This window comes from Zonotrichia albicollis, chromosome Z (genome assembly GCF_047830755.1).
Source record: "Zonotrichia albicollis isolate bZonAlb1 chromosome Z, bZonAlb1.hap1, whole genome shotgun sequence".
Lineage (NCBI taxonomy): Eukaryota > Metazoa > Chordata > Aves > Passeriformes > Passerellidae > Zonotrichia > Zonotrichia albicollis.
In genome coordinates, this window is record NC_133860.1 from 14,225,351 (window position 1) to 14,241,037 (window position 15,687).

General features: G+C 54.6%; 5 protein-coding genes across 20 annotated transcripts in view; 4 read left to right on the forward strand and 1 right to left on the reverse strand.

Moving 5' to 3' along the window:
* The window catches only part of UBAP2 (ubiquitin associated protein 2), a 147,703-nt gene that overhangs the window by 12,188 nt on the left and 119,828 nt on the right, over positions 1 to 15,687 (reverse strand). The window lies entirely within an intron of this gene.
* Positions 4,487 to 5,212, forward strand: LOC141727033 (interferon-like). Its single transcript, XM_074532353.1, has one exon. It carries the CDS (start codon positions 4,584 to 4,586, stop codon positions 5,154 to 5,156), a length of 573 nt encoding a protein of 190 aa, XP_074388454.1. The 5' UTR covers positions 4,487 to 4,583; the 3' UTR covers positions 5,157 to 5,212.
* On the forward strand, positions 7,558 to 8,215 carry LOC141727014 (interferon-like). Its single transcript, XM_074532332.1, has one exon. It carries the CDS (start codon positions 7,587 to 7,589, stop codon positions 8,157 to 8,159), a length of 573 nt encoding a protein of 190 aa, XP_074388433.1. The 5' UTR covers positions 7,558 to 7,586; the 3' UTR covers positions 8,160 to 8,215.
* Positions 10,561 to 11,218, forward strand: LOC141727015 (interferon-like). The gene has a single exon (XM_074532333.1). The coding sequence runs from the start codon at positions 10,590 to 10,592 to the stop codon at positions 11,160 to 11,162; it is 573 nt and encodes a 190-aa protein (XP_074388434.1). The 5' UTR covers positions 10,561 to 10,589; the 3' UTR covers positions 11,163 to 11,218.
* On the forward strand, positions 13,561 to 14,218 carry LOC141727016 (interferon-like). The gene has a single exon (XM_074532334.1). The coding sequence runs from the start codon at positions 13,590 to 13,592 to the stop codon at positions 14,160 to 14,162; it is 573 nt and encodes a 190-aa protein (XP_074388435.1). The 5' UTR covers positions 13,561 to 13,589; the 3' UTR covers positions 14,163 to 14,218.

Genomic DNA, 15,687 nt, shown 5'->3' on the forward strand with positions numbered 1-15,687 from the left:
GACACGGGGAACTATGGTGGGACTCTTATTCCAATCACTATTTGTTACAAAACTCTGTTTACTTACTTATTTAATTAATTAACTTAGTTGTTTATTTATTTATTTATTTATTTATTTATTTATTCTTTTGTTAGTAATAAAGACTTGTTGTAAAAGCAGAAAAGAATGAAAAAGCAAAGCTGCGGTCATTATGCTTCATGCTTATACCTGACATGCAAAGATACCAACTCTTCAGGCTGTGAGGGGATCAATCTCCCTCCTCCAGCCCGTCTTGCCAATGCTTCCTGCCTGGGTGGAAGGCTGTGGATAGCAGACCCTTCTCAGGGAATGCTGGTTCTGCAGCCCCCAGGCATTTCTTACAGCTGCCAGACCATTGGAGCACCCATTTGCCCCAGATGGCATGATGCCTGCCCTGCACACTTCCTCCTCTTCCACCACCACGCTCTCCCTTCTAGACCCTTCAATAATGCCAAGACATGAAAGCCACCTCCAAGCCACCATCCCTCCACAGCCATTCTGCAATGCCACAACACTGCTTTGCAAGAAACAGGGTGGCATAGACAAGGTGCACCTCAAAGAATCAAGGAGGGGATCCATAAAGGTCTGCAGAGATTTGGACAAGGAACAGAAGTCCAGCGCTACCAACTGCACCCAAGAAACACCAAAAAGAGACAAAACCCACAGGAGATGTCCAGAACAGCTCAGTGCTCTGCAACGGCCACCACAACTGGTCCAGGATGCTCCTGGCTGTGCTTACATCTCAGTGGCTATGGGGACCTGCTGCAGCACACAGAGCACATTATCCTTGTCCTTCTACACCCCAACACATCATTAGCAAGCAAAGAGATCCATCACTCAAACACCCTCACTCAACATGGTCCAACCCAACGAGCACAGCATTTCTCATGAAGGAAACTGCCCACGCATCACCAGAACCAGCTGCTCCTTCACCCTCCAGCCAACGACCCAGAAGTATCTCCCTAGGTCAGCATGGGACAAAGAGGTTGTTTCCTGCGCTCAACAACATCTACCACTGCATCACTGCTCTGTGCAAACATAAATGATCACTTCCCGTTCAGCTGAGTGAGAAAAGAAGAGGACCAAATACAGAATCATAGAATCACTAAGGTTGGAAGAGACCTCCAAGATCATCAAGCCCAGCCTTTCACCAAACACCATTAAGCCATATCATGAAGTGCCACATCTACTCAATTTTTGAACACTTGTAGGGGTGGTGACTCTAGCACTTCCTTAGGAAGCCTGTTCCAATGTTTGACTACTTCTTCAGTGAAGAAATTTTCCCTAATATCCAGCCCGAACCTCGACTGGCACAACTTGAAGACATTTTCCTTTCCTATTGCTAGTTGCTGGGAGAAGAAGCCGATTCCCATATGGTTATAACCTTCTTTTAGATTGTTGTAGGGAGTGATAAGGTTTGCCTGAGCCTTCTTTTCCCCACACTAAACTTGCCCAGTTCCCTCAGCTGCTCCTCATATGACTCACTGTACAGACCCTTCCCCAGCTCTGTTTCCTTCTCTGGACACAGTCCAGCCCCCTCTGTGTCCTTCTTGCTGTGAGCAAACAAAGCTGAGCACAGATTCCAGGCGTGGCCTCAGCCGTGCCCCAGCACAGGGGATGGGCCCTGCCCTGCTCCCGCTGCCCCTCCATGGCTGACGCAGGCCCGGGGCCTTTGGCCTCCTTGGCCCCCCCAGCTCGTGTCCAGCCCCTGGAAACCAGCACCTCCAGGGCCTTTCCCAGCAGCTTCCCAGCCACGCTGTCCCAGCTGGAGCTGCAGGGGCTGCTGTGACCCAGGGACAGGAGCCAGCACTTGGCCTGGTTGAGCCTCACACAACTGGCCCTGGCCCGTGGATGCAGCCTGGGCAGATCCCTCTGCAGAGCCCCCCTGCCCTCCAGCAGATCAGCACTCACACCCAGCTGGGCCTTGACTCAAACTGACTGAGGGGGCTCTTGATTCCCTCACTCAGATCATCAATAAAGATAAAAAACAGCACAGTACAGAGCCCCCAGTACAGAGCCCTGGGGGACACCACTAGGGACCAGCTGCCTGTTGCAAGTAATTCCATTCACCAGCACTCTCTGGGCCAGGCCAGCAGCCAGTTTTAAATCAGAGAACAGAGCACCTAAGCCACAAGCAGCTGGTATCTCCAGGAGAATTCTATGGGATTCAGTGTCAAAGACTTTTCTAAAGCCCAGGAAGTCAACATCCCTGGACTTTCCCTCATCCACTGTGTTGTAGAAGGAGATTGGGTTGGGCAGTAATGCCTCTCACAAACCCACGCTGGCTGGGCCTGATCTCCTGGATCTCCTGTAGGTGCCATGTGATGGGCACTCAAGAAGATCTCCATGGCTTCCCCAGCAGAGGTCAGGCTGACAGCCCAAAGCTCCACAGATTCTACTTCTAACCCTTCCTGAAGACAAACATTACACTAGCCACTCTCCAGGTGCCTGGGGCCTCCTTGGTTAGCCAGGACTGCTGTAAATTATGGGAGTGGCTTGGTGAGCTTTCCACCAGCTCTCTTATATATTCAGGTACACAGCAGGACCAGGACCCTTCAAGATGGACCTTCCATTTGTACTACTGTCCTCCTGATGCTCATATCCAGAAGCACCCTATGATGTCAGCAATGAGGACATCATTGGTTCTGTATTTTCTGAGGCAGCTGAGGAACTAAACCAATCTATGATGAAAACAGGAGCAGTGGTGATGACAAGCTGGAATACAGGGAATTCCAATATGAAAGAAGAAATACATTTGTATTCTTTTTTGTATTCAGGTGATACAACACCAGAATAGGGATTAGAGAAGTTGAGTGATATCTGTTCCTTAGGACATATCTAAAAGCATCACTAGATGCAGGCTCTTCTGATACCACCTCCACTCAGCATCACACTGCACTTGGGATATCCAGGGCAAAAAAACCAATAAAATTAATTTTAAAAAATCTTTTATTGTTCAAAAGCAACAGCTTAGATGAGACTTCTTCAATTCCACCACAATGAAAGTCAAACTGCAAAAGGGAAGCAAGACACTGCAGAAGTTTCATCAACATTCAGTGCCCAGGTGCATAGACCCAGAGCCACCTCCTCAACTTAATGACTTGACGAAATCCTGAGGTCCTTAGAAATAAACTATTTTATAACTCTATCAAAGGCTAAAAATAAATATTTTATTCATATTAATACAAAGAAAACAACAATATGGTAGAACAAAAACCCAGAAAAACCTAATGGAGAACTACAAAAAGACTTGGTAAGTGTCCCAGGCAGAATGGAAGTTTTGGACAACATTTATCAGGGAAGTCTTCCCATTGAGGTTCAGAAAGTATCTCCTTGCAGGCTAAACTCCTTCTCAGAGAAGTCTGGAGGAAGTTTAATACAATCCTAATCCCATATTAGGTACATGGTTCATCTCTAAAGAATTATATAACTGTAAATGAGTCTTCATAAAAACTTGACCTGTAAGATCATGGACATATTTATTTGAACTTTTATAAAGGAAACATATTTATATGGGAAAAACAAATTAATAAATTTGTAAAAACAAATCTATCATGGCAATAATCAAAGAATTTTAATCAGAATTATCTGTGACACAGACAGTTGCAACTACGTGTAGAGTATTCCACTGCACAAATCCTTCAAAACCAGCTTAATAATAGGCTAGAGAACAATGCAATTAATCAGATGACTATGGTTCAGCCTCAAGCAATAACCTACAGATATGTCCCCACTCAAGGGAGGAATATGCATGCACACTAGTAGAAGGTCTGTGCTGAAAAACCATACAGTTAAGGTGCGAAAATGAAATTATACAGAATAAAATTATTGACGCTAATGCATAAAAAGCAGTGAAAGCTTAAACAGCACAGTACCTTAATAGAAATAAACCAGTTACTTCTTAGTAAATTCCCAAAACCACCACTTCCTTTTTTTTACACCACAATTAACTTCGCATGTCCTGAGCAGTGTAATTATATATCAGGAAACACAACCTTAAAAATCTTCAAAATATTTGACTTTAGAGGAGATAATGAAGATTGATATTAGCACCCCTCAAAACAAACAAATATATTACCTGCGCTGCTCAAAATCACAAATACAATTTAAAAAAAGGTAAAGCCCAAATTACTATACGGCAACTGACGCAGAGTGTCCTGTTCAGGGCAAGAAAGGAAATTCAGAAAAACACAACAGGAAAAAGAGATAAACCCAGAGAGAAAAGAAAACCACAAAAAAACTAAACATCAGAGAAACAAAAGCATGTGGCACAAATGCGGGACATCATTCCCCTAAATCGAACATACGAAAGACCACATCCATGTACAAAAAGAGAACTAAAACACCACACCAAGCCATGGACATCCCAACAACAACCACAGCCACCAGCACAGGCTGGAAAACACGGAGGGAAAGTCCAGACAATCAGAAAGCGATGAAGGGAAAGCTGCTTACATACAAAGCCCCGCACCCGGAGGCACCCCAAGCACAGCCACCAGCAGCACCAGCCAGCCTCACCAGGCTCCTCCTGCCCAGCAGCACCCAACAGCGCCCACAGACTCACCATGCCGGCGCCCACAGCCTCAGCGCCACGCCTGCCGCACGCCGCCCCGGCGCTCCTGCTCCTCCTCACCGCTCTGGCCAGCAGCCTGGCCTGCCAACACCTCTGGACGCACGAGGACACCTTCCCCGGCGACGCTCTCCGCCTCCTCCAGGACGTGGCTGTCGGCCACACACAGCCCTGCCACCTGACAGAGCCGCCCTTCTTCCCCGCCGGCCTGCTCCACAACAACCTGCAGCCGCACCAAGCCGCCGCCACCGCCCTGCGCATCCTGCAGCACCTCTTCCACACCCTCAGCTCCAACAGCACCCGCCAGCACTGGCCCAGCCACGCTCGCAACCACCTCCTCAACAAGCTGCAGCACCACATCCACCACCTGGAGCAATGCCTCCCCGACAACGCCGCGCCCTTCAAAGGACCACGCAACCCGCTGCTCGCCATCAACAAGTACTTCAGGGACATCCACCTCTTCCTGCACGCCCACAACCACAGCGCCTGCGCCTGGGACCACGTCCGCCTCGAAGCTCGTGCCTCTCTACAGCACCTCCACAACCTCACACGCACCATGCGCCGCTAGCGCCAACACCCACACACCCAGACACACCTACGCCCCAAAGCCACCTCCAACCCCACCTGGGCCTCCTCTCACCTGGCACCGCATGCAGCCCTGAGGCAGCCGCACGGCACCCGCAGCCTTCAACCGCTGCATCTCCAGCCATTCAGCTGCTCCTACTCAGATCCACAAAAGACTTTCTCCACTTATTTATAGACTGATATGTTTATTTATTTCTTTATTTATATAATTTATCTCATTATTTATGTATTTATTTTTCTACCTCTTCACTTGTTTATGCCACGACAAATAAAGACTTATGACAAAACACTTGCCACTGCCTCTCCTCTCTCCAGCACTGCAACCACTCTTTGCCACCGGGGAAAGCCATCTCCACCCAACACACACTCCAAGCCCTGCTCCAAACAGCCCCCGACCACTCTTCTCAATGGCCCCTGCCCAAGCAGCATCCTGCACCAGCCTCTGAGCACAAACACTGCCAGTCTTTGGCCAACACCACCAAACAGCACCAAAAAGATGAACACCCGCAGGCCGCTGAAGAGCACCGTTGCACCTCATCTGCTTTAACCACACCTTGCTCCATCCGCCCAATCCATGCCTCTCTGACGCACAGACGAGGATGTCGTGCGCGACACTGTCAAACATTCGCACAAAGCCAGGAACACAAGGTCACGTTGCTCGCCCCTCTCCACCACTGCTGTGGAGCCCTAACCATAGAACAGCACCAAAACCACCAGGAATGGCGATTCTGCACTTTGGAATGCCATGCTCCCTGCTCCCAATCACCCCCCCTTGCTTCTCCACTGGCCTTAGCATAGTCTCCCGCAGAAGCAGCCTCATCTTCTTGCCTGACACAGAGCTCAGCCTCACTGCTCCGGAGCTCCCACACTCTTCTGCTTTTCCCTATCTAAGACAGGGAGTTCTGTTTCTCATCTCCCACTTCTTGGGCACTTCCACTGACAGACACCAGGTTTCAAAACCCATCCACATTGGCCTACCAACTCCACCTCAAAGTTCCCCCAGGACTCATGCATTCGCCTCTTCATGTGTCATCCACTTGGACACCTTCAGGTCGCTAAGAGGGTCTCAAACTCGACCCTCTCCTACACTGGCCTGGGGTCTCCATTCTTCAGGCAGGGCTCTCAGCATTCGCCTTGTGCGACTTCAGCAGCGTGCCTGGAGAGCGCTGACACACAAGGCTACAAACACCCACTCCTCTCCACAGCCTCTTTGCCCCAAAGGCACAGAACCTTCAAATCCCATGATCCGCTCCTAGCAACCATCCGACCATAATCCATGAGGCCAGGGTGATCATGCCAATGCAGATCTCTGCACACCCCAAACGCCTCTCCACTACTCCCCAGCTTTTGGGCGCTTTTGGAAAGGCATCTGAAACTACTGGCAAACCTTCACTACTCCAGCCACAGAAGTCCAGCCCCCGCAGCCTTGCTCACACCCGATGTCCTCTAGACTCCTGTGCCTCTTCAGAGCCATCCCCTCCAAGGATGCCACACCTCTCACGGACTAACGAGCCCTGAACAGGACACACTCTTGCAGGAAAGGGCTCTGGCAATGCCAAAACACACCACCATTGCTTTCATGGGGGACAGTGCTCTTTGGCCCTGTGGCCGCCTCATCCACTCAGGCACGGATCTCCAAAGCCGACCCTTGCTCCAGGGCCACAGCCACGGCAGCAGGCACAACAGAAAGGGCAAAGCCCTTCCCTGGCACCAACTTCTCCACTGAGCCTTCCTTGCCTGCCTTGCTGCCGGCTCCTCCCTAACACAGCAGCAGGAGCACCTGCCTCCGTGCAAGGACACACTCAGGCCTCCAAGGCCCACGTGCACACACAGCCCCTTGAGCACTGCCACCGCCTCAGGCCATTGACCGCAGGAGGGGAAACGCCAGCGCCCGCCCACTGACATCACCGCACACCCCTTGCAACCACAAAAGGAAAACGGTGGCGCAGATGAAAATAAAGGCAAGCCACCAAGTGAAAGGAAAAGTGACCACAGCCACCAGCAGGGCCTTGCAGGTGGAAAGCATGCCTGGGCACAAAGACAGACTCAGCACCACAGCACGCACCGCACAGCTGGCCCGGCAGGTGAAAGGGAACAGCCAAGAGCCCTCTCCACCGCACCTGACCACGACGTCTCCCAGCCAGAACTTTCACAAGCCCGGCACACCGCTGCCACCACAATCCCCAACCACGGACACCCCAACCAAACACTTCCCCAAAACCAATACAGCCACCAGTAGAGACTGGAAACTACAGGCAGAAACTCCGGACAATCAGAAAGCGATGAAGGGAAAGCTGCCTTGCATACAAAGCCCCGCACCCGGAGGCACCCCAAGCACAGCCACCAGCAGCACCAGCCAGCCTCACCAGGCTCCTCCTGCCCAGCAGCACCCAACAGCGCCCGCAGACTCACCATGCCGGCGCCCACAGCCTCAGCGCCACGCCTGCCGCACGCCGCCCCGGCGCTCCTGCTCCTCCTCACCGCTCTGGCCAGCAGCCTGGCCTGCCAACACCTCTGGACGCACGAGGACACCTTCCCCGGCGACGCTCTCCGCCTCCTCCAGGACATGGCTGTCGGCCACACACAGCCCTGCCACCTGACAGAGCCGCCCTTCTTCCCCGCCGGCCTGCTCCACAACAACCTGCAGCCGCACCAAGCCGCCGCCACCGCCCTGCGCATCCTGCAGCACCTCTTCCACACCCTCAGCTCCAACAGCACCCGCCAGCACTGGCCCAGCCACGCTCGCAACCACCTCCTCAACAAGCTGCAGCACCACATCCACCACCTGGAGCAATGCCTCCCCGACAACGCCGCGCCCTTCAAAGGACCACGCAACCCGCTGCTCGCCATCAACAAGTACTTCAGGGACATCCACCTCTTCCTGCACGCCCACAACCACAGCGCCTGCGCCTGGGACCACGTCCGCCTCGAAGCTCGTGCCTCTCTACAGCACCTCCACAACCTCACACGCACCATGCGCCGCTAGCGCCAACACCCACACACCCAGACACACCTACGCCCCAAAGCCACCTCCAACCCCACCTGGGCCTCCTCTCACCTGGCACCGCACGCAGCCCTGAGGCAGCCGCACGGCACCCGCAGCCTTCAACCGCTGCATCTCCAGCCATTCAGCTGCTCCTACTCAGATCCACAAAAGACTTTCTCCACTTATTTATAGACTGATATGTTTATTTATTTCTTTATTTATATAATTTATCTCATTATTTATGTATTTATTTTTCTACCTCTTCACTTGTTTATGCCACGACAAATAAAGACTTATGACAAAACACTTGCCACTGCCTCTCCTCTCTCCAGCACTGCAACCACTCTTTGCCACCGGGGAAAGCCATCTCCACCCAACACACACTCCAAGCCCTGCTCCAAACAGCCCCCGACCACTCTTCTCAATGGCCCCTGCCCAAGCAGCATCCTGCACCAGCCTCTGAGCACAAACACTGCCAGTCTTTGGCCAACACCACCAAACAGCACCAAAAAGATGAACACCCGCAGGCCGCTGAAGAGCACCGTTGCACCTCATCTGCTTTAACCACACCTTGCTCCATCCGCCCAATCCATGCCTCTCTGACGCACAGACGAGGATGTCGTGCGCGACACTGTCAAACATTCGCACAAAGCCAGGAACACAAGGTCACGTTGCTCGCCCCTCTCCACCACTGCTGTGGAGCCCTAACCATAGAACAGCACCAAAACCACCAGGAATGGCGATTCTGCACTTTGGAATGCCATGCTCCCTGCTCCCAATCACCCCCCCTTGCTTCTCCACTGGCCTTAGCATAGTCTCCCGCAGAAGCAGCCTCATCTTCTTGCCTGACACAGAGCTCAGCCTCACTGCTCCGGAGCTCCCACACTCTTCTGCTTTTCCCTATCTAAGACAGGGAGTTCTGTTTCTCATCTCCCACTTCTTGGGCACTTCCACTGACAGACACCAGGTTTCAAAACCCATCCACATTGGCCTACCAACTCCACCTCAAAGTTCCCCCAGGACTCATGCATTCGCCTCTTCATGTGTCATCCACTTGGACACCTTCAGGTCGCTAAGAGGGTCTCAAACTCGACCCTCTCCTACACTGGCCTGGGGTCTCCATTCTTCAGGCAGGGCTCTCAGCATTCGCCTTGTGCGACTTCAGCAGCGTGCCTGGAGAGCGCTGACACACAAGGCTACAAACACCCACTCCTCTCCACAGCCTCTTTGCCCCAAAGGCACAGAACCTTCAAATCCCATGATCCGCTCCTAGCAACCATCCGACCATAATCCATGAGGCCAGGGTGATCATGCCAATGCAGATCTCTGCACACCCCAAACGCCTCTCCACTACTCCCCAGCTTTTGGGCGCTTTTGGAAAGGCATCTGAAACTACTGGCAAACCTTCACTACTCCAGCCACAGAAGTCCAGCCCCCGCAGCCTTGCTCACACCCGATGTCCTCTAGACTCCTGTGCCTCTTCAGAGCCATCCCCTCCAAGGATGCCACACCTCTCACGGACTAACGAGCCCTGAACAGGACACACTCTTGCAGGAAAGGGCTCTGGCAATGCCAAAACACACCACCATTGCTTTCATGGGGGACAGTGCTCTTTGGCCCTGTGGCCGCCTCATCCACTCAGGCACGGATCTCCAAAGCCGACCCTTGCTCCAGGGCCACAGCCACGGCAGCAGGCACAACAGAAAGGGCAAAGCCCTTCCCTGGCACCAACTTCTCCACTGAGCCTTCCTTGCCTGCCTTGCTGCCGGCTCCTCCCTAACACAGCAGCAGGAGCACCTGCCTCCGTGCAAGGACACACTCAGGCCTCCAAGGCCCACGTGCACACACAGCCCCTTGAGCACTGCCACCGCCTCAGGCCATTGACCGCAGGAGGGGAAACGCCAGCGCCCGCCCACTGACATCACCGCACACCCCTTGCAACCACAAAAGGAAAACGGTGGCGCAGATGAAAATAAAGGCAAGCCACCAAGTGAAAGGAAAAGTGACCACAGCCACCAGCAGGGCCTTGCAGGTGGAAAGCATGCCTGGGCACAAAGACAGACTCAGCACCACAGCACGCACCGCACAGCTGGCCCGGCAGGTGAAAGGGAACAGCCAAGAGCCCTCTCCACCGCACCTGACCACGACGTCTCCCAGCCAGAACTTTCACAAGCCCGGCACACCGCTGCCACCACAATCCCCAACCACGGACACCCCAACCAAACACTTCCCCAAAACCAATACAGCCACCAGTAGAGACTGGAAACTACAGGCAGAAACTCCGGACAATCAGAAAGCGATGAAGGGAAAGCTGCCTTGCATACAAAGCCCCGCACCCGGAGGCACCCCAAGCACAGCCACCAGCAGCACCAGCCAGCCTCACCAGGCTCCTCCTGCCCAGCAGCACCCAACAGCGCCCGCAGACTCACCATGCCGGCGCCCACAGCCTCAGCGCCACGCCTGCCGCACGCCGCCCCGGCGCTCCTGCTCCTCCTCACCGCTCTGGCCAGCAGCCTGGCCTGCCAACACCTCTGGACGCACGAGGACACCTTCCCCGGCGACGCTCTCCGCCTCCTCCAGGACATGGCTGTCGGCCACACACAGCCCTGCCACCTGACAGAGCCGCCCTTCTTCCCCGCCGGCCTGCTCCACAACAACCTGCAGCCGCACCAAGCCGCCGCCACCGCCCTGCGCATCCTGCAGCACCTCTTCCACACCCTCAGCTCCAACAGCACCCGCCAGCACTGGCCCAGCCACGCTCGCAACCACCTCCTCAACAAGCTGCAGCACCACATCCACCACCTGGAGCAATGCCTCCCCGACAACGCCGCGCCCTTCAAAGGACCACGCAACCCGCTGCTCGCCATCAACAAGTACTTCAGGGACATCCACCTCTTCCTGCACGCCCACAACCACAGCGCCTGCGCCTGGGACCACGTCCGCCTCGAAGCTCGTGCCTCTCTACAGCACCTCCACAACCTCACACGCACCATGCGCCGCTAGCGCCAACACCCACACACCCAGACACACCTACGCCCCAAAGCCACCTCCAACCCCACCTGGGCCTCCTCTCACCTGGCACCGCACGCAGCCCTGAGGCAGCCGCACGGCACCCGCAGCCTTCAACCGCTGCATCTCCAGCCATTCAGCTGCTCCTACTCAGATCCACAAAAGACTTTCTCCACTTATTTATAGACTGATATGTTTATTTATTTCTTTATTTATATAATTTATCTCATTATTTATGTATTTATTTTTCTACCTCTTCACTTGTTTATGCCACGACAAATAAAGACTTATGACAAAACACTTGCCACTGCCTCTCCTCTCTCCAGCACTGCAACCACTCTTTGCCACCGGGGAAAGCCATCTCCACCCAACACACACTCCAAGCCCTGCTCCAAACAGCCCCCGACCACTCTTCTCAATGGCCCCTGCCCAAGCAGCATCCTGCACCAGCCTCTGAGCACAAACACTGCCAGTCTTTGGCCAACACCACCAAACAGCACCAAAAAGATGAACACCCGCAGGCCGCTGAGGAGCACCGTTGCACCTCATCTGCTTTAACCACACCTTGCTCCATCCGCCCAATCCATGCCTCTCTGACGCACAGACGAGGATGTCGTGCGCGACACTGTCAAACATTCGCACAAAGCCAGGAACACAAGGTCACGTTGCTCGCCCCTCTCCACCACTGCTGTGGAGCCCTAACCATAGAACAGCACCAAAACCACCAGGAATGGCGATTCTGCACTTTGGAATGCCATGCTCCCTGCTCCCAATCACCCCTTGCTTCTCCACTGGCCTTAGCACAGTCTCCCGCAGAAGCAGCCTCATCTTCTTGCCTGACACAGAGCTCAGCCTCACTGCTCCGGAGCTCCCACACTCTTCTGCTTTTCCCTGTCTAAGACAGGGAGTTCTGTTTCTCATCTCCCACTTCTTGGGCACTTCCACTGACAGACACCAGGTTTCAAAACCCATCCACATTGGCCTACCAACTCCACCTCAAAGTTCCCTCAGGACTCATGCATTCGCCTCTTCATGTGTCATCCACCTGGACACCTTCAGGTCGCTAAGAGGGTCTCAAACTCGACCCTCTCCTACACTGGCCTGGGGTCTCCATTCTTCAGGCAGGGCTCTCAGCATTCGCCTTGTGCGACTTCAGCAGCGTGCCTGGAGAGGGCTGACACACAAGGCTACAAACACCCACTCCTCTCCACAGCCTCTTTGCCCCAAAGGCACAGAACCTTCAAATCCCATGATCCGCTCCTAGCAACCATCCGACCATAATCCATGAGGCCAGGGTGATCATGCCAATGCAGATCTCTGCACACCCCAAACGCCTCTCCACTACTCCCCAGCTTTTGGGCGCTTTTGGAAAGGCATCTGAAACTACTGGCAAACCTTCACTACTCCAGCCACAGAAGTCCAGCCCCCGCAGCCTTGCTCACACCCGATGTCCTCTAGACTCCTGTGCCTCTTCAGAGCCATCCCCTCCAAGGATGCCACACCTCTCACGGACTAACGAGCCCTGAACAGGACACACTCTTGCAGGAAAGGGCTCTGGCAATGCCAAAACACACCACCATTGCTTTCATGGGGGACAGTGCTCTTTGGCCCTGTGGCCGCCTCATCCACTCAGGCACGGATCTCCAAAGCCAACCCTTGCTCCAGGGCCACAGCCACGGCAGCAGGCACAACAGAAAGGGCAAAGCCCTTCCCTGGCACCAACTTCTCCACTGAGCCTTCCTTGCCTGCCTTGGTGCTGGCTCCTCCCTAACACAGCAGCAGGAGCACCTGCCTCCGTGCAAGGACACACTCAGGCCTCCAAGGCCCACGTGCACACACAGCCCCTTGAACACTGCCACCGCCTCAGGCCATTGACCGCAGGAGGGGAAACGCCAGCGCCCGCCCACTGACATCACCGCACACCCCTTGCAACCACAAAAGGAAAACGGTGGCGCAGATGAAAATAAAGGCAAGCCACCAAGTGAAAGGAAAAGTGACCACAGCCACCAGCAGGGCCTTGCAGGTGGAAAGCATGCCTGGGCACAAAGACAGACTCAGCACCACAGCACGCACCGCACAGCTGGCCCGGCAGGTGAAAGGGAACAGCCAAGAGCCCTCTCCACCGCACCTGACCACGACGTCTCCCAGCCAGAACTTTCACAAGCCCGGCACACCGCTGCCACCACAATCCCCAACCAGGGACACCCCAACCAAACACTTCCCCAAAACCAATACAGCCACCAGTAGAGACTGGAAACTACAGGCAGAAACTCCGGACAATCAGAAAGCGATGAAGGGAAAGCTGCCTTGCATACAAAGCCCCGCACCCGGAGGCACCCCAAGCACAGCCACCAGCAGCACCAGCCAGCCTCACCAGGCTCCTCCTGCCCAGCAGCACCCAACAGCGCCCGCAGACTCACCATGCCGGCGCCCACAGCCTCAGCGCCACGCCTGCCGCACGCCGCCCCGGCGCTCCTGCTCCTCCTCACCGCTCTGGCCAGCAGCCTGGCCTGCCAACACCTCTGGACGCACGAGGACACCTTCCCCGGCGACGCTCTCCGCCTCCTCCAGGACATGGCTGTCGGCCACACACAGCCCTGCCACCTGACAGAGCCGCCCTTCTTCCCCGCCGGCCTGCTCCACAACAACCTGCAGCCGCACCAAGCCGCCGCCACCGCCCTGCGCATCCTGCAGCACCTCTTCCACACCCTCAGCTCCAACAGCACCCGCCAGCACTGGCCCAGCCACGCTCGCAACCACCTCCTCAACAAGCTGCAGCACCACATCCACCACCTGGAGCAATGCCTCCCCGACAACGCCGCGCCCTTCAAAGGACCACGCAACCCGCTGCTCGCCATCAACAAGTACTTCAGGGACATCCACCTCTTCCTGCACGCCCACAACCACAGCGCCTGCGCCTGGGACCACGTCCGCCTCGAAGCTCGTGCCTCTCTACAGCACCTCCACAACCTCACACGCACCATGCGCCGCTAGCGCCAACACCCACACACCCAGACACACCTACGCCCCAAAGCCACCTCCAACCCCACCTGGGCCTCCTCTCACCTGGCACCGCACGCAGCCCTGAGGCAGCCGCACGGCACCCGCAGCCTTCAACCGCTGCATCTCCAGCCATTCAGCTGCTCCTACTCAGATCCACAAAAGACTTTCTCCACTTATTTATAGACTGATATGTTTATTTATTTCTTTATTTATATAATTTATCTCATTATTTATGTATTTATTTTTCTACCTCTTCACTTGTTTATGCCACGACAAATAAAGACTTATGACAAAACACTTGCCACTGCCTCTCCTCTCTCCAGCACTGCAACCACTCTTTGCCACCGGGGAAAGCCATCTCCACCCAACACACACTCCAAGCCCTGCTCCAAACAGCCCCCGACCACTCTTCTCAATGGCCCCTGCCCAAGCAGCATCCTGCACCAGCCTCTGAGCACAAACACTGCCAGTCTTTGGCCAACACCACCAAACAGCACCAAAAAGATGAACACCCGCAGGCCGCTGAGGAGCACCGTTGCACCTCATCTGCTTTAACCACACCTTGCTCCATCCGCCCAATCCATGCCTCTCTGACGCACAGACGAGGATGTCGTGCGCGACACTGTCAAACATTCGCACAAAGCCAGGAACACAAGGTCACGTTGCTCGCCCCTCTCCACCACTGCTGTGGAGCCCTAACCATAGAACAGCACCAAAACCACCAGGAATGGCGATTCTGCACTTTGGAATGCCATGCTCCCTGCTCCCAATCACCCCTTGCTTCTCCACTGGCCTTAGCACAGTCTCCCGCAGAAGCAGCCTCATCTTCTTGCCTGACACAGAGCTCAGCCTCACTGCTCCGGAGCTCCCACACTCTTCTGCTTTTCCCTGTCTAAGACAGGGAGTTCTGTTTCTCATCTCCCACTTCTTGGGCACTTCCACTGACAGACACCAGGTTTCAAAACCCATCCACATTGGCCTACCAACTCCACCTCAAAGTTCCCTCAGGACTCATGCATTCGCCTCTTCATGTGTCATCCACCTGGACACCTTCAGGTCGCTAAGAGGGTCTCAAACTCGACCCTCTCCTACACTGGCCTGGGGTCTCCATTCTTCAGGCAGGGCTCTCAGCATTCGCCTTGTGCGACTTCAGCAGCGTGCCTGGAGAGGGCTGACACACAAGGCTACAAACACCCACTCCTCTCCACAGCCTCTTTGCCCCAAAGGCACAGAACCTTCAAATCCCATGATCCGCTCCTAGCAACCATCCGACCATAATCCATGAGGCCAGGGTGATCATGCCAATGCAGATCTCTGCACACCCCAAACGCCTCTCCACTACTCCCCAGCTTTTGGGCGCTTTTGGAAAGGCATCTGAAACTACTGGCAAACCTTCACTACTCCAGCCACAGAAGTCCAGCCCCCGCAGCCTTGCTCACACCCGATGTCCTCTAGACTCCTGTGCCTCTTCAGAGCCATCCCCTCCAAGGATGCCACACCTCTCACGGACTAACGA

Coding starts and splice junctions, on each gene's coding strand:
- LOC141727016 (XM_074532334.1), top strand. CDS start 13,590: ATGCCGGCGCCCACAGCCTCAGCGCCACGCCTGCCGCACGCCGCCCCG.
- LOC141727014 (XM_074532332.1), top strand. CDS start 7,587: ATGCCGGCGCCCACAGCCTCAGCGCCACGCCTGCCGCACGCCGCCCCG.
- LOC141727033 (XM_074532353.1), top strand. CDS start 4,584: ATGCCGGCGCCCACAGCCTCAGCGCCACGCCTGCCGCACGCCGCCCCG.
- LOC141727015 (XM_074532333.1), top strand. CDS start 10,590: ATGCCGGCGCCCACAGCCTCAGCGCCACGCCTGCCGCACGCCGCCCCG.